Source organism: Callorhinus ursinus, unplaced genomic scaffold (genome assembly GCF_003265705.2).
Source record: "Callorhinus ursinus isolate GAN/ISIS: 27379988/994484 unplaced genomic scaffold, GSC_fseal_2.0 scaffold15, whole genome shotgun sequence".
In the NCBI taxonomy this organism is placed as follows: Eukaryota; Metazoa; Chordata; class Mammalia; order Carnivora; family Otariidae; genus Callorhinus; species Callorhinus ursinus.
In genome coordinates, this window is record NW_027397077.1 from 513,354 (window position 1) to 531,071 (window position 17,718).

The following is a 17,718-nucleotide window of genomic DNA, read 5'->3' on the forward strand; positions in this document are numbered from 1 at the left end:
TTTCTAACTACAGGGCGGACCTTTGACCATCTGTTATGGACTGAATGGTGTCCCCTAAAAATTTGTATGTTAAAGCTTTAACCCCAAAGTGACCATACGTGCAGATAAGGCCTTTAGAGAGGTAACCCAGGTTAACTGAGGTCATAACGGTGGGCCCCTGATCCCAATATGGCCGGTGTCCTCATAAGAAGAGAGATGTGCATGTGCATGTGCAGAAGAAAGGCCACGTGAGTGCACAGCAAGAAGGCGGCCATTTGCAAGCCAAGGACAAAGGCCTCACCAGGAACCAACGCTGCTGGCACCTTGATCTTGGACTGTCAGCCCCCAGAACCATGAGAAAAATAAACGTCTGTTGTTTAAGCCTCCCAGCCTGTGGCACTGTGTTATGGCGGCCTGGGCAGACTAAGACACTACCTCATTTAAGCTTCACAATACCCCATCAAGGAGGTCTTTTATTAATAAAAGTAATGACAGCAACAAAAATACTACCACTTATTGAGTGCCTGCCGCATGTGAGAGGCAGGCTGTAGGTACGTGTCAAGGCTCTCTTCCTCACTGTCCCTATATCACAGATGAGGACATGGAGGTGCAAGGATGCCAATTCGCTGCCCCACATCACACTCTGTAAGGGACAGAGATGTTTGTAATCGGGCCCAGACCTCCATCGTGCTAGGTCTACCATAACCATCTTTTCCACGCTTTTCTCTGATTCACACAGTAAACTCTAATTAAATGCACCAAAGCTTTATTCCCCTTAAAATAACTTCTGCAACTCCCCCAGCATACTCCAATACCCTCATGCCCACATTGATCACTAACAGCTGCAACAATAATGTGAACTAAATACAGATGAACAGGATCCACCCGATGTCTTAAAAAAAAAAAAATACTGTCCAGTCTAGGGGTCAGCAAACCGTTCTGTAGAGTCAGACAGTAAATATGTTTAGTTTTGTGGGCCAGATGGTCTCTGTCGCAAGGATTCAATTGTGTCCTTGCAGCTCAAAAGCGGCCACTGATAATACGTAAATGAAAGGGTGTGGCAGCGTTCCAATAAAACTTTATTTATGGACAAAGAAACTGGAATTTCCTTTTTCTTCTTGATCCTTTTTCAACCATTTAAAAATGGGAAAACCATTCCATCTTGTGGACCATGAAAACAGGTGGCAAGCCAGATGTGGGCAGCAGTTTGTTGACCCCTCGTCTGATCCAAAACCACCCACTGGTCAAAAGGAAAACCACAGAGCCATACTCTGAACTAGTTCTTACTGTTTTCTAATTGAAAAATGTGGACTTTGAATTTCTAACTTGCTCTAGACCCCTCTGCCCAATTTCCCATGCAGGAATGCTCACTATTATCAAACTCTCATTTCCAGCAACTCTCAGAGAGGGGCTCAAAGCGGATCAAGTACTTTTCTCTGTGCAATAATGGAAATCAAGGGAATGATGAAAACAACCCCCGAAGTAGAATTTACATCTTCCTTTTAAAAAGACCAGGCCTTTTGCTTTATACACAAACAGCGTACATCTTTCATCAACACAGGAAAACATCGGGAGGTTTGTCAAATATCTCATAAACACAAATGTGGTTAAGAAGGAGATAATGAAACAGTTGAAATGAAAAGAAAATGCCTCACTAATGACAGCCTCGCTGGCTTTTCAAATCTAACCATTCAGAGGAGAGCCGATCTCACTATCACATTGTGCTGCTGATGCAGAGGAACTCCCGCTCAGGAGAATCACAGGCAGCCCAGAAGGGATCTCTCCCCTAACCATCAAGAGAAATAAAATTACATTTTGGTCTATTAAGCTCACGCTTGAAAACAGCTGGCTCAATTTTCAGCAAATTCCAATGTGTTTATTAAAATCTAGACCACAAGGTGTGCAGATGACTCCACTTGAGTGGCTTTGGAGAGAGAAAGGACACCTCGAGATTCTCTATCGTCCCCTAGCTCAGGGGTTAGCAAACGCATCACATAAATGGGCCAGAAAGACAGCATTTTCAGCTCCGTGGGCCAGATGGTCTCCGTCACAACACTGCCATTATAGCAGGAAAGCAACTAAAGCAGGCTTAGATGATACATATTCGAAGGGGCGTGGCTGGGTGCCAATAAAACTTTATTTACAAAAACAGGTGGCAGGCCAGCCTCTGCCTGGGAACCATAGTTTCTGACTTTTGCTCTAGAATAGCTGGAACTGAAGTGCAATGAGAAACCCACCAAAGGAGGGACATGTTCCACCTCTTGAAATGCCAAAGTGGAGGAAGGGAAAGGGAGTTTCCAACATGAATCCCAAAGGGCAGGTGCTGCAAACTGTGGCCTTGTTTTCATTCTCAACGTGCAGCTTCTCAGCTTGGCGGTGACTCCACGTAACATGGTCCGGGCAAGCAGTAGTTGGCATTTAGTACTCAGATGGTGGTTGAGGTCCCTAACCATCAGGACCAAGGTGGAAAGCCGACTGGCGTGATGTCAACTGCAGTTGCTTGCACAATAAAACAGTTATCTGGTTGGAGCCTGAAATTCTCGGCCTTATTAACAGGTTAAGCAAACTGAAGTAGCCTAATACCACTCCTGGTCAAAGCTGATGGGGATCTAGAACCCAGTTCTTGTACATATGAACATACATATGTATGAACAAATGAACAAAGATGCAAGTCGTCCAAGATGCATTTTTCTTTAGAATTCTTAGCCCAAAGCTGTCAAGATGGATCTCTTTAAAAGTGACCCCAAGGGGTGCCAGGGTGGTTCAGTTGGTTAAGAATCTAATTTGGGCTCAGGTCGTGATCTTGGGGCCCTGGGATCAAGCCATACATCAGGGCCCCATGCTCAGTGGTGAGTCTGCTTCTCCCTTCCCTCTGCCCCTCGCCACACTTGTGTGTGCATGCGCTCTCTCTCAAATAGATAAGTAAAATCTTTTAAAAAGGGCACCTGGGTGGCTCAGTCGTTAGGCATCTGCCTTCAGCTCGGGTCATGGGATCGGCCCTGCATGAGGCTCCCTGCTTGGCGGGAGGCCTGCTTCTCCCTCTCCCACTCCCCCTGCTTATGTTCCTGCTCTCACTATCTCTCTGTCAAATAAATTTAAAAAATCTTAAAAAAAAAAATCTTAAAAAAAAAAGTGACTCCAAAAATTCATTAGGGATGACATACTGAGATGTTCATCACAGCGATATTTATAATAGACAAAAACTCAAGACAACTCAAGTCTCCATCAGCTGGGGATGAGTTGAAGTAATTATGGCACATCATTATCATGTTATCAACAACGGTAATTGTAGGGAAAATATGGAAATGTATTCTCAGATGAGAAAAACAGGCTAGAAGACACAGAGATATAATTTACGTAACGAAAACATGTCCACCATACCCGATGCAAGTGCAGAGAGAACAAGCCAGAAAGATGTGTACCTTGAGTGACACTGAGCAAAGGTGATTATTGGTTTTATCCCTTAGAGCAAAGCTATATTTTATGATTTTTCTACAATGAACATGCACTGGCAGTAAGGAACTTGAAAACAAAACAAAGAAAAGCCACTGAAGTTGCAATGATGGTACATACCAACGTGGCCTTCCTAGGTTCTGCAGAAGCACCAGTGAAGGAAGCCAACAAAGGTCACAACAATGGGGATCGCAGTGGCATTTATAACACTGGGCAAAGTACAAGTTCCAAGCACACACGAGAGGACCAGCAAGAGGGCCAAGGTTAAAGAAAGATCTACTGACACAGCGCGGTAATTAAAACCCAACACCACGAAGCCTGTCTGGCAGCCTGGAAGATATGAAGGAAATGCTGCCAAAATGAACACAGTAGAACCTAAGCCACCTTAACCATGATTGAACTATGTCACATCCAGGCAGACCTCATTTGACTGCCCTCTGCAGACATCGTGTTTTCTAGTAACCCAAGGTTTGCGGCAAAACCAGTATCTTGGCGCCATTTTCCCAACAGCGTCTGATCGCTTCGTGTCTCTGTGTCACGTTTCGGTAATTCTCACCATATTTCAAACTGTCATCATTACTGTATTTGCTTTGGCGATCTGTGATCGGGGATTCTGACTCACTGAAAGCTCAGATGACGACTAGCATTTGTTGGCGATCAAGTATTTTTTAATTAAGGCACGCACACCAGTTTTTTAGACGTGATGCTACGGCCCACTTCCACAATACAGGGTAAACGTAACTTTTATATGCGCCCGGAAGCCGAAATACTCCTTCAACTTGCTTTATTGCAATATTTGCTTTAGTGGGGCGGTCTGGACCTGGACCTGCAGTATCTCCAAGGTATGCCTGTGTACTGATATGTATAAGGAAAATGCTAGAAAGGAAAGAGGAAGGCGGGAAAGGGTTTTCCATGCTGGAAAACTGTTTCTAATGTTTTTGTTTTTTTTTTTAAATGAGATTTTTTTTGTTAGTTTCCTTTTTCTGCATACGTGCATTTTTTTTTTTTAAAGATTTTATTTATTTATTTGACAGAGAGAGACACAGCGAGAGAGGGAACACAAGCGGGGGGAGTGGGAGAGGGAGAAGCAGGCTTCCCGCTGAGCGGGGAGCCTGATGTGGGACTCGATCCCAGGACCCCGGGATCATGACCTGAGCCGAAGGCAGACACTTAACAACTGAGCCACCCAGGCGCCCCTGTTTCTAATGTTTTTAAACGTCTCTCTTTCACGGTGTGTGTGCAGACCACACGCACGAACGCAGGCGAGAGTACAGAAGATGCTAGCAGTGAGCACACCCAGGTTTGAGCACTCGGTCAAGCACTAGGCCCACATTTGAGCATGCTGAGCCTCACAACAACCCCAGGCAGGTGGGACTTCCAGACCCATTTTGGCAACTGGAAACTGAGGCAGGGAGTGGAGAAGCAAGAAGCCAAGGTCCCACTGGCAAGGAGCAGAGACAGGACTTGAACCCACTGGCCCAGAACATGAGCGCTTAAATGCTGGGGAACCCTAGGCACCCAAAACTCAAACTTCGATAACCTTTGATGTTAATGAGGGTTCTTGAAAAGCTTCCAAAAGATGCACATCGGTGAGATGCAACTTTTAAAATGGACAGCAACCTCCGAAGCTACATTGTTTGCAGAGAGTTTAACAATGAGGTAATAGTTCTCTGGAAAAAAATACAACTATTGAAACAAAATCTCAATGACAGCATTCTCTTCTCAGAGCATGATTCATCCCCATAACGTACGAATGCCTTGCCTCATTGAAACCTCAGCACCAGTCTGAATAAGGCAGCGAGGTTTCCTTGAACCATTGACATGGCTTGAGGAGTGACTAAACAAGATCTCCGCACGTCTGTTCTTGCTGACAAGGACACAGGCCTGCGCGAAGCTCAACTCAGCAGCTACGTTCCCAGCTACTGACAAACTATAGGCCTGGGTTTGACAAGGGAATAAATTATAGAAGCAGTGAAGAAGAATGACGTCAGCTAAGCAGCAGTAAAAGTGGATTTGACCCTGGTCTAGCAAAACCTCAATATTCTCCCTGGCTCTTTCAATACTTCTCAAAGCAGCCAGGTCAAAAGCCCATTTGCCCAATTCCGGCCTGACATGTATTAAGGATAATCCAAAACGGGAAATCTAACACTGCCTCTCTTCTTTTTGACAGCCTCCAAAATGAATCCTCGGTGTTTCCCACAGTGTAATTCAAAACCACTCCAGTTGGAAGTCAGCTAACTTCTTGGTTAAAAAAATGTATAAACAAAAGATCCTTTTTAGAAATGAGCTTTATTTTCAGTGCTACTTAGTTCTGAAAAGTCTGCATATTTACTTTTTCCTCCCACCAGGTTTACCTCCAAATCAGGAATTCAAAACCCACAACTAACAGATCAAACACCTGTAGGACCTGGGTGTCGACCACTGGCATTTCATTTTGGCGATAAAGGACCTGCCTTTCAAAGAAGATTCTATGCAAAATGCTGTATTTCCTTGAATGAGGCTCACTGCTTTTCAACCTTGAAATCACCCACTTGAAAAGAAGACCCAAAATTCCAAGCTTTCAGAACTGGGTCCCAGTATCACCATGTAAGTCACTCTCATTCTTGAAACTATACATTTAATGGCCCCCAGGGTTACTTTAACAGAAGGCTGCAAGACAGGGCAAAATTTCTCGTAACACCCACATCTGCCCTTGCCAACTGTTCTGTACCCCTCTGCCACGGCAATCAGTAAGGCTTCACCCTTAAAGTCCTGGGGATGACCTCAGAGGCACCGAGTGGCCGAGCAGAGCCCATCGAGACGGGAAAGGAATTTGGACACAGGCCCAGCAACAATGAACTTGTTATTTCTAAACACAGTCCAATAAAGAGGCTATATCAATCTTAAAAGCGCACCTTTCTGTTTCAGATCCCTGGATAAAAATTATTTTGAAAAATTGGTAATATTTGAACCAAAAAGGAGGGTTATTAAAAATAAACCAAGAAATATCCAGAAACGAGTTTCTAGTAGAAGCTTGCTAGAAGAGGAATTCCAATCTAAAAAAACAATCTACACAACGTTCTTTTATCTGCGGGGAATGCAATGTTATCACATCCCTTCCATAAACCCTCCTAAAACTCCTTAAGTAGACAGCATTTCAACGCAGAAACCAATACGAAAGTATCTTTGAAAAGAAAACAATGACGTGGCTGGGAAGCCGTGTGCAGCTTGGCGAACATTTTTTCCACCCACCAAAAACTTGGGCTTTCTGGGAAGGTCGCTTGTTTTCCAGTCAAAACCATTCTTGAAGTCGTCAGGAACGGAGAAAGGGAGACTCGGCATCTGGGAAGGTGGTTCCTGGTTCCTGGTTCCCAGGAAGGTGTGTATCTGGGGCTCAGGAGCCAAACAGCCTGGAAAAGTAAGAGGGCAGAGATGTCCGTGAGGATGAGAAGGATGTAAAGCTATATAGCTTGGAAAACACTTTCAGAAAATATTTTCTGTTACTAAGATTATTTTATATTACTTATGGCTTTATAAGTAACTCTTCTGTTACACAACATGAATATACTTAATGCTACCGAACAGTACATTTTATTTATTTTATTTTTTTAAGTAGGCTCCACGCCCAGCATGGAGCCCAATGCAGGGCTTGAACTCATGACCCTGAGATCAAAACCTGAGCTGACAGCAAGACTCAGACACTTAACTGACTGAGCTACCTGGGCAACCCCCAAACAGTACATTTTAAAAAGAAAAGAGCTATTTAAGAAAGTATCTGCTTCATCAGAATCTGTAACATTTTATTTCAGCCCATTCTTTATTACTGCAAGTCAATGATACAGATGATTACAGTTAACTCTGTTCATTGAAGAGAATCTGAATGGGAAAGGCCTGGAAAGTGTATAAAAACCCATGAAGTTGAGAACGGAGATGTAGTTATGACAGAGGTCTACAGGGGAAAACCATAGAACTGTTAAAAAGATATATATATGGGAACTCTGTTATCTTTGCAACATTTCTATAAACCTAAACTCTTTCCAAGATAAAAAAGGCTTTTTGAAAAAAGAACAGATGGTGCAGGATCACCACATGAAAAGAATGAAGTTGGATCCCTACCTCACACTATACGCAAAATTTACCTCAAAGTGGATAATAGGCCTAACTATTAAAATTAAAACTATAAAACTCTTAAAACTTAGGAGGCACCTGGGTGGCTCAGTTGGTTAAGCGACTGCCTTCGGCTAAGGTCATGATCCCAGGGTCCTGGGATCGAGCCCCACATCGGGCTCCCTGCCCGGCAGGAAGCCTGCTTCTCCCTCTCCCACTCCCCCTGCTTGTGTTTCCTCTCTCGCTGTGTCTCTGTCAATTAAATAAATTTAAAAAAAAGAAAGAAAGAAAGAAAGAAAGAAAAACTTAGGCCTAAATCGTCGTGACCTTGGGTTGGGCAATGATTTTTAGCTACAACACAAAAAACACAAGCAACAAAAGGAGAAATAGATAGACTGGACTTTATCAAAATTAAATTTTTTTGTGCTTCAAAGGACACCATCGAGAAGGTGAAAAGAAAACAGAGAGAACGGGAGAAAATACTTGAAAATCATGTATCTGATAAGGGACTGGTTTCTAGACTAAAAAGAACTCTTATAACTTAGTTATTACCCAATTAAAAACTGGACAAAGGACCTAAACAGACATTTTTCCAAAGAAAACATACAAATGACCAAGAAGCACATGAAAAGAAGCTCAATGTCACTAACCATTGGGGAAATGCTAATCAACCTTCACATCCACTAGGATGGCTCTAATCAAAAAGACTGACAATAACAAGCGTTGGCAAGGACGTGGGGGAAATTGGAACCATCATACACTACTGGTGGGAAGGCAAACTGCTGCAGCTACTTTTAAAAAATAGTCTGGGAGAACCTCAAACGGATAAATATAGAGTTACCATATGACCCAGCAATTTCACTCCTGCGTATATACCAGAGAGAACCGAAAACTTAAGTGTGCCTACACAAAAACTCAAACATCGGGACACCTGGGTGGCTCAGTCGGTTAAGCGTCTGCCTTCGGCTCAGGTCATGATCCCAGGGTCCTGGGATCGAGACCCACATTGGGCTCCCTGCTCCGCGGGGAGCCTGATTCTTCCTCTGCCTCTGCCCCTCTCTCTGTCTCTCATGAATAAATAAATAAAATCTTTAAAAAAAAAAAAAAAACTCGAACACCAGTGTTTGTGTCAGCAATCTTCATAAACAGGCCAAAAATGGAAACATTCCAGATAGCCATCAACTGATGAGTAGATAAACAAGCTGTGGTAAAGACATACAATGGACTATTCTTCAGGCACAGAAAGGAATGCAGTGCTGACACACACTACAACATGCTGGAACCTTTAAGACATCACGCTGCATGAAAGAAGCAGGACACAAAAGGGGCCATATATTTTTACGATTCCGTTTACAGGAAATATCCAGAACTAGCAAATCCATAATGACAGAAAGTAGGTAAGTGGTTACCAGAGGCTGGAGGGAAGAGGAGGCAGTCACTGCTTCATGGGTATGAGGTTTCCCTTTGGGGTGATGAAAACGTTCTAGAACTGCATTGTGGTGGTGGTTTCACAACCCCATGAATATACTACAAAATACTGAATTGTGAAGACTGACTGCCACTTTTTTACTTATTAATCTTGCTCCATGATTTCACACCCTCATTTTCTCCGTATCTTCCCACCCAGTATTTTATTATGAAGATTTTAACATACAGAACAGTTAAAAGAACAGTTCAGTGAACCCCCGCATATACACCACCTCCATTCTACAATTAACACTTTGCTTTACATGGGGGCCTGGGTGGCTCAGTCAGTTGAACCTCCGACTCTTGATTTCGGCTCAGGTCATGATCTCAGGATGGTGGGATCAAGCCCCACATCAAGCTCTGGGCTCAGCAGGGAGTCTGCTTGGGATTCTCTCTCTCCCTTTCCTTCTGCCCCTCCCCCTGCACGCACACTCTCTCACTCTCAAATTCAACAACAACAACAACAACAACAACAAAAAGCTTGGGACGCCTGGGTGGCTCAGTTGGTTAAGCATCTGCCTTCGGCTCAGGTTATGATCCCAGGGTTCTGGGATCGAGTCCTGCATTGGGCTCCCTGCTCAGCAGGGAGTCTGCTTCTCCTTCTGCTCCTCCCCCTGCTAATGCTCTCTCCCCTCCTCGCTCTCAAATAAATAATAAATAAATAACTTTGCCTTACAGCGTACCTACCCAATTATCTGTCTACCTTATTTTTTATATGCTTCATAGTTAAGTTGCAGATATCAATACTTGGTCCCCCTAAACACTCAGGCACGTTTCTCTCCATATTTCAAGTTTTTCATGACTTTTTAAAAAATTTCCCAAGTAGCGCAGCTCAAGCAATATAAAAGTGGGTACAGGGGAACTGCAAGCCATCCCCTCAGGCCCTGTTAATCTCCTCAGCAATCCGAGCATGGTCACCTCTGTGGACAGCCTGGAGCAGATCCTTCCAACTCCCTGGGTGGAAGTGTTTTCTCCACAGACTTTGGGCATTTATTCAGCGCTTACTGCATGCAAACCACAGCCGAGGCCGGAGTGCACATGTAAGTGACATCCAGCCTTCTTTGCTTTCGAAACACTCCCCTGTGTAGACAGAACTTGCAGCACCTCATCAGCGATGAAGCCTCGACAGCTGCTCATATGGGTGTCCTTTTGAGTTACTGGACTCTTCCCCAGTTCTTGGACATTTAGGTGATTTCCAGTTTTTTTAATATCCTGGGAAAGCCAGTCACTGCCTCCCTGAAAGAGTCCTTTCTGAAGAGGATCTTCCCTCACTCGTGGCACCTACTGAAAGAGGTGGCCCAGGTTAGGGGTTGGCAAAAAAGCCACAGAGTAAGTAGTCCGGGCTTTGCATGCCAGGCAGTTTCTGTCATAGGGCTTCAAACCCCTCTGCTATAGTGCAAATGCAGTTACAGAAATGGGTGTGGATGCATGACAATAAAACTTCATGCATGAAAACAGGAAACAGAGAGATATGGCCCACGGGCTGTGGTTTGCTGACTCAACCTCAATGATTATGCTGGAATCGGGATAACCCCCATCTAACTGGACCTGGGTCACACCTAGCTAGGTCAAGCAAGCTCTGCTCCCAGGAAGCAAAATCAGGACACCAGGATAGCCTTGAGCTAAGCTAGGAGATCACAGAGCCTAAGGTGACCATCTTGGTCACGGGCCAGCAGATGAGTCGTAAAGGGAGCTAGCTGGACGACAGGATGAATGCAGCCGATGAGCCGAACAGAACGATGAAAACACAGAGTTCTTCCCTGCCCTAGGTTGCACGTGCTACCATGCCTCTCCTTAGCTCTGCAAATGGCAAGGCTTCCTCCCGTTCTTTAGGTTTTGATTTAAGTAGCACTTCTCTGTGGGCCTCTTCCCAACCATCGCCTAAACTGAGAGCCTCCCATTCGCCTCATGAGTGATTCTTCCCTATTTGTTTTTCTGTCCCTGTCCCAACTGCCATACTGTGCATTCGCTAGTGGCAAGGACGAAGGCTGTCTTGGTCTCAGCCATAAGCCCAAGGTGCAGCCCACACTGGAGAGCTGTAACTCAGTAAATGAAGGAAAGAAACGACAGGTGCGGACCTGGAAAGACCAACGCTGTTCTACTTCCTGTGAATCCTAGTTACATTCCCTCTCCTCTTCTGCAAACTCCCTGATCTCTGCACCAGCCCTCTTTGTACCTGCACAGGCCTCATCCAAGCTCCCAAAAAGGGCTTCTCTAGGCGCACATCACGGTCCTCATTCTGGAATATTATACACTTTCCAATGGCACAGTGAAACTCCTCCTCCCCCCATCCCTTAAGTCCTGGAATCATCCCCTCATACAGCCATGGGGCTGGCACAAGGACCACCCAGCAACCCCAAAAGCAGCAGCCCAATTACTCAGGAGAGCCGACTTTTCATTCTCTTCCCCTTTAGGGGGAAGAATGGGACCAGCCCAGCGGGATTAGCCCAGATGATAGCACACCAGATTCTCCTACGGTTTTTTTCCTGAGCCTGTTTACTAATGAGTCTCACAATTCATCAGCAGCGGCATCAAAATTAAGGCCCTGGGGCGCCTGGGTGGCTCAGTCGTTAAGCGTCTGCCTTGGCTCAGGTCATGATCCCAGGGTCCTGGGATCGAGCCCCGCATCCAGCTCCCTGCTCCATGGGGGACCTGCTTCTCCCTCTCCCACTCCCCCTGCTTGTGTTCCCTCTCTCGCTGTGTCTCTTTCTGTCCAATAAATAAAATCTTTAAAAAAAAAAAAATTAAGGCCCCGCTCCTTGCGCGGCGGGAAGCCTGCTTCTCCCTCTCTCACTCCCCCTGCTTGTGTTCCTGCTCTCGCTCTCTCTCTCTGACAAATAAATAAAATCTTAAAGAAAAAAAAACAAAATTAAGGCCCCCAATGCCGGAAGGAAAACCAACCCATTTAGGTTTTTTTAAGCCTAATGAGGAAATGAAAAATAGGCATGAGAACAGAAAGAAGTCTGAATATACTTCTGAGGGCTACCGGCAGGACAGGAGCAGGGCTCGGCAGCACGTTGCCAATTAAGCCACACTGTCCACCCTGGCAGACATCGAGTACAGGCTAAAAAGGGCAGAGCAGGCAACAGGGTTAACAGGGCCATGGGCTCGAGGGAAGGCATGTCTTGGCAGCCTCTGCTACGGCACCAGGAACAGCCAGGACTCTGGGAACACCGTGTCCCAGTCAAAGCTCCAGCCTAGACCACAGTGACACAGTTTAACCTTTGTAGACCCTGCTTCCCTCTCTAGCTTGGGAAAGCGGAAAGCGTGTCACGGAAGCGCAGAGAGACAACAGAGGGTGAGCATCCGGTGGGTCATTCTAGACAGTGAAGGGGACAGGCAGGCCGGACTTACACGATCATGCAGAACATCATGAAGACATTCCACAGGGCGATGAAGATCCGGAAGTATCTGAGGCTCAGTAAGAACTCCCGGATGTTGTCACCTGGAAAGTCAGAACGCGTTTTTACAAGCACTGCTGACATTTCTGTTGTCGCGGCACCAGTGCACTTCTGCAGTTTGCCACCCGCCCCAATCCCACCGCCCCACGTTCCGAGGGCAGCATGGCTTTTCCTGTGGGTCGCCTCTGCTGCTCGACCCTTGGCACTCTGGCAGTAGCTGCCACTGACCAACCCCTCAAAGCCCTCAGCCTCTGACTGGAAGCATGGGAGGGGCACGTGACCCAAGTCTGCCCAATGAGAGTCAGCCCTGGGACTTTGGTCAGTCTGCCCAGTGAGAGTCAGGCCCTGGGACTTTCATCCCAACTACTGGGAAAGAGGCACTTGCTTTCTGTCAGCCTTTCTGGGCTAGGAAGACGTAAACCCAGTCCTTTAGGGAAGGAGTTGGCAAGCTATGGCCCATGGGCGAAAGTCAGCCCCTACCACCTGTTTCTGTATGGCCCATAAGCTAAGAATGCCTTTAAGACTTTTTAATGGTTAAAAAGAAAATCAACAGAGTATCTTGCAAGACACAGAAATTACATGAAATTCACGTTTCAGTGTCTATGAATAAAGTTTTATCAAAATACACCCATGCCCACTCATTTATATACAGGCATACCTTGGAAATATTGTGGGTTCGGTTCCAGACTACTGCAATAAAGCAAGTCAAATGAATGTTTTGGTCTCCCATTGCCTATAAAAGTTATGTTTACACTATACTATAGTCTATTAAGCGTGTGCTAGCATTATGTCTAAAAAATAACGTCAATATATGAATTATAAAAATATCACTAACGGGGCACCTGGGTGGCTCAGTCGTTAAGTGTCTGCCTTCGGCTCAGGTCATGGTCCCAGGGTCCTGGGATCGAGCCCCGCATTGGGCTCCCTGCTCAGCAGGGAGCCTGCTTCTCCCTCTCCCATTCCCCCTGCTTGTGTTCCCTCTCTCGCTGTGTCTGTCAAATAAATAAAATCTTAAACAAATACGTATATATCACTAACAAACACTAACCATCATCTGGGCTTTCAGCATGTCGTAATCACTGATCACAGATCAGCAGAACAAATACAACAACAATGAAAAAGTTTGAAAAACTGAGAGAATTACCAAAATGTGACAGAGAGACACGAAGTGGGCAAGCGCTGTTGGAAAAATGGTCCCCCAGACCTGCTCGCACAGGGTTGCCAGAAACCTTCAGTTTGTAAAAATAACAGTATCTGCAAAGCACAGTAAAGAAGCACAATAAAACAAGGTATGCCTGTATTTCCCACGACTGCTTTCAAGGAACAGAGCGGACATGCTGCACCAGGCAATGTATGACCCACAAAGCCAAAAATGTTTACGATCTGACACTTTACAGAACACTGGGCCCAGCCCTGTTCTAGGGTCATCTTTTGTCAACACAAGCCAGCCTGACAGTAAAACTAACCTAGAAGGAAAAAGAGAGCTGGAGAGGGTCACACACAGGAGGGCTGGTTTGAGCCCTGAGGCTGGGTGTGCCCCAAAACAGTTCCACCCTTGGAGGTTTCCATTTGTTCCAACCACTTTGGGCTGGATTTTCAATGTTGGCACCTGAAAAAGCATACTAATTCAGGCAAGTAAAAACGGGGTTCTGCTTTGATGGTGACTTACCCTAGTCCCCCAATGCCGCAGAACAGAACCCGTTCCAAGAGGAAGCAACTTGGTATGTTAAGACTCCAGAGGTATGGGTTCCAGAACCTTCCTCCAGGGTTTTAAGTTGCTCACCTCTCTAATCCTCCAGAATGGAATGAATGGGTCCACATGGGGTAATCTACAAGGGTGCTACCCAAAGCGTCATCTATAGACCAGGGCTGTTCCATAAGTACAGAATACCAGGCAGGAGCTCAGAAAGTTACACCTGGCACCACTGCACCATCCAGGGACATAATGAGCACACACAGTCTTGCTGAACACAGTTGAGACGAGTCTGGTATCATCCAACCCACTGGGAGAGCCACGTGCAGCCCAGCCCAGACTGCAAATGTCAAACATGGGTCCAGCCCCAGGATGTCTGAGAGGCGCTGCTTGACGAGGCCCTTCTCCGGGCCCAGCATCACAAAAACAGGCTTTCCTGCCATCAACAGATGCTAAGTGAAGGCCACTTGTTCCAGGCAACAGCCAAGTGCAGGGGATAGAGGGAGGACCAAGACAGATATCCCTGCCCTAAGAAGCTCACACATAGGACAAATACTAAACAAGTAATCACACACCTGATTATTCACCATGGCCGGTGCCATGGGAGCACACAATGGGGGGATGCCAACATAGCCCTTGTCAGGGAGCAGGGGTCAGAAAGCGGGGGTCGGAAAGCTTCTAGGAAGCACATAAGCTCCGACCTTAAACATGGGCAGGAGTTTACTGCCCTTCCACACAGGTGACCTTGCTCAGTCGCCGGCCTACATATGCCCCAGTTTCCTCCTGTGTAAATGGGGGTGACAGTGACTAGGAAGACCTCAGCAGTGCCTGGTACACAGACGGCTCTCAACAGATGCAGCCACTGCGGTATGAGGGGTCAGCCGGGCACAGGGAGAGGGGCATTCTCTGCAGTGGCAGCAGTAAGCACAGAATACTGGCTGGAAGGAGACGTGCAGAGAGCCCCTGGTCGGAGGGAAGCCACTGTTGTGACTGTCCTTGTCACTGACTGACTCTCACTGCTACCAAGCCCTTCTACTCTCCCCCCACCCCCCCCAACAGCTCCAATCTAGATCTCTAGACTACAAGCCCCAGGAGTTGATATAGTACCTTCCACAGAGTGGGTAAGTGATACATACAGCTGCTGAATGAACATATGAACGAAAGAATGAATGGATGGATGGTTTAGTGACTGAGCGGACAGCCTGTGGAATCAGAAAAACTCAGGTTCAATCAGGATGCTGTCACTGATTTCCTACGTGGCCACAAGCAAGTCAAGCCACGCCGTGAACCTCAGTTTCCTTGTCTGTAAAATGGGAAAATGCCCTTTACCTTTCAGGGATGGAGGCAGAGTAACACACCCACAGGAAGCACCTAACAAAGCAGCCACTACCAGATGGACCCCCAATAAAAGGGAGTGGTCCGATCATCACTAAATTCACTGCTCCTCGGTGTTCCTATCATTCCCATGCAACACTCCATCATGGCACCCACCACCTTGGCTGCCAACACCACCGGCTCAAGGGTCCTTCCCTCCATACACTGCAGCTGGAGCAGCAACCCCATCCCTCTCCTCACCTCTCATCACCTCCGTCACCATTTGTTCCTTTTTTAGGAACTGCTTGTCCCACCCCAGAGCAGTACAACCCACAAGGTAGGAATTTCATCTGTCTTGTTCTCTGCTGTGTCCCCAGCATCCAGGACAGTGGCCGCCATGTGGCAGGTGCTCAATAAATGCTTGGTGAATGATGCATGGACATTGAAGTCATGTATAGGTCCCATTAGGTTTCAAATAGTCAGATGAATAAATTCCAGGGCCCCCAGGACAGGTGAGATGATATAAAGATAAGGGGGTTGGGGCTGGAATGAGGCAGAGGCCACAGGCCCTGACTCAATGGGGTCCTGTTTTTCTCAATTTCATCCAGTAGGTGCCAAGAGGTTGCTTGAACCCTGAGCTGTAGGATGTTCAGATTTTTCTTGATAAAGCAGACGTCTGAATTTTTATGTGACATCTGATTTATTTGAAAGCTAATGTTGGCATCTAATTAAAATACGTCTGCAACACTCTGAAAGCGATGGCTACTTGTTCATTCATTCATTCATGCTGGAGGATGGGCAGCACAAAGGCACAGAAATGGGCCAAAACAAGCAAGAGCAAGTATGAGGGACGAATACTTGCCAGAGGATAACATTCATAAAGGACAATCATGACTGTAGGAAGTTTTATGAGTGGTGACATACTCGGGAGGTTTGACCCGGAGAAAGAGGGTGACAGAGGTGAGCAGAAGGAACAAAAAATCTTCAGGCCCATCTCTCCCTCCCTCCCTCTCACAATCACAATCTCACACACACACACACACACAAATGCTGAAAAGAAAACTAAGGTAGGGCTTGGTGAGAAAAAATTGTCCTCTCTGAAATGGACCAATTTCAGACTCCAGAAAGGAGGCTTACCTGTGCTGGGCTCCCTTGACTCTTCCCCAAAGCCCTGCGTGTCCTTCTTTTTCCTACAAAGAGGAACAGACAACGTCCACTTTTGGTGGGACATAAAGACCACTCGATCCCCCGGCCCTGACCACCAGCTCAAAGGGCCTCGGACACTCAGTTTCAGCTCTAGCCTTGCAGGTGAGTTGCTGTGTGACCTCGGGTGGTTCAATGCCCCTTTCTGGGCCATCATCTACCTGCCAATCACAGGCCTGCAGCCGCCAAGGGGAGAGATTGGTCCGTGGGTACAGAATAGGGCTAAGAATTTTGTGGGGGACGGGCCAGAGGCTCTCCGGGATGCGAGAAGAGAGAACCCCGGGAAACGGCAGTCTGTATTTCAAACCACCTGGGAGCGAAGGGTCACAGAAGGATGGACCAGACTGGAGGCGTGGCCAGAGGGAGGGCTGGGGCATAGGGGCGTGGCCTACGGCGTGGGGCGGGCTCACGCTCGCGGGGGCGCGCCTACGGGCCCCCTGGGTGGAGCCGCGATTCAAAGCGGCCTACTCACAGCTTAAAGTTGAGTACTGCCCCTGCGTTCATCAGCAGCGTCCTGCGAAGGGAGAATGAGGTTACCTGGGCCGCCCCACATCCCTCTCACCCTTCTTACCCCAGCCTCTGGCCCCCCTAATTACCCAAACAGCAGGATGTCCCCGATCATCGTTACGGCCGAAACGTCCGTCAGAACCGGAAGCGGAAGTCCCGGAGGGGGAGGAGAGAAGAGCATGAGCCGGCCAATCTTGAAGCCGCGCTGGCGAGGGCTGGTCCAACCGAAGGCCAAGGCAGGCAGGGTCCCTCCCTCTGCAGGCCAGGCCCCTTTAGGGAAGAGCGAGCGCCCCTTCTCGCTGGGGAGGCCCGGAGGGTAGCGAAGAAAGGGCGGGGCGAGAGTGTGACGTCACCCAGGAGCGGAGTCATCCGGGGTGAGATTGGATTACGCACTGGAGGCGTGCCGCGCAGGCGTGAGGCCCCTACGTGCTGGAGAATTAGCGCCGTAGGTTTTCCTTCTGGGCTCAGGTCTCCCACGCAGCTTCCGAAGAAACCTGGCTCCCTGACCACTGAGCTGCACAGGGGAATAGGCCCTGATGCAGTGGGCTCTCCCGGGCATGGATTCCCGCGGGGAGGAGGTTCCTCCTGGGCCCAATGGAAGGCAGGGATCCCCAC

At 47.2% G+C, this 17,718-nt stretch overlaps 1 protein-coding gene across 2 annotated transcripts; it reads right to left on the minus strand.

Annotated features, from left to right (window-relative positions):
- Window positions 1-5,702: 5,702 nt before the first annotated feature.
- Window positions 5,703-17,333, minus strand: SMIM7 (small integral membrane protein 7). Of its 2 annotated transcripts, XM_025885389.2 has the most exons (5): window positions 17,193-17,316; window positions 17,069-17,110; window positions 16,531-16,583; window positions 12,340-12,430; window positions 5,703-6,821 (listed from the first exon to the last, which is right to left on the minus strand). In XM_025885389.2, the coding sequence occupies exons 1-5, from the start codon at window positions 17,282-17,284 to the stop codon at window positions 6,806-6,808; spliced, it is 294 nt and encodes a 97-aa protein (XP_025741174.1). In that variant the 5' UTR covers window positions 17,285-17,316; the 3' UTR covers window positions 5,703-6,805. The 2 variants fall into 2 exon arrangements, with proteins under 2 accessions (XP_025741174.1, XP_073757037.1); XM_073900936.1 differs by lacking the exon at window positions 12,340-12,430 and having other exon boundaries at window positions 17,193-17,333.
- Between the last annotated feature and the right edge of the window lie 385 nt (window positions 17,334-17,718).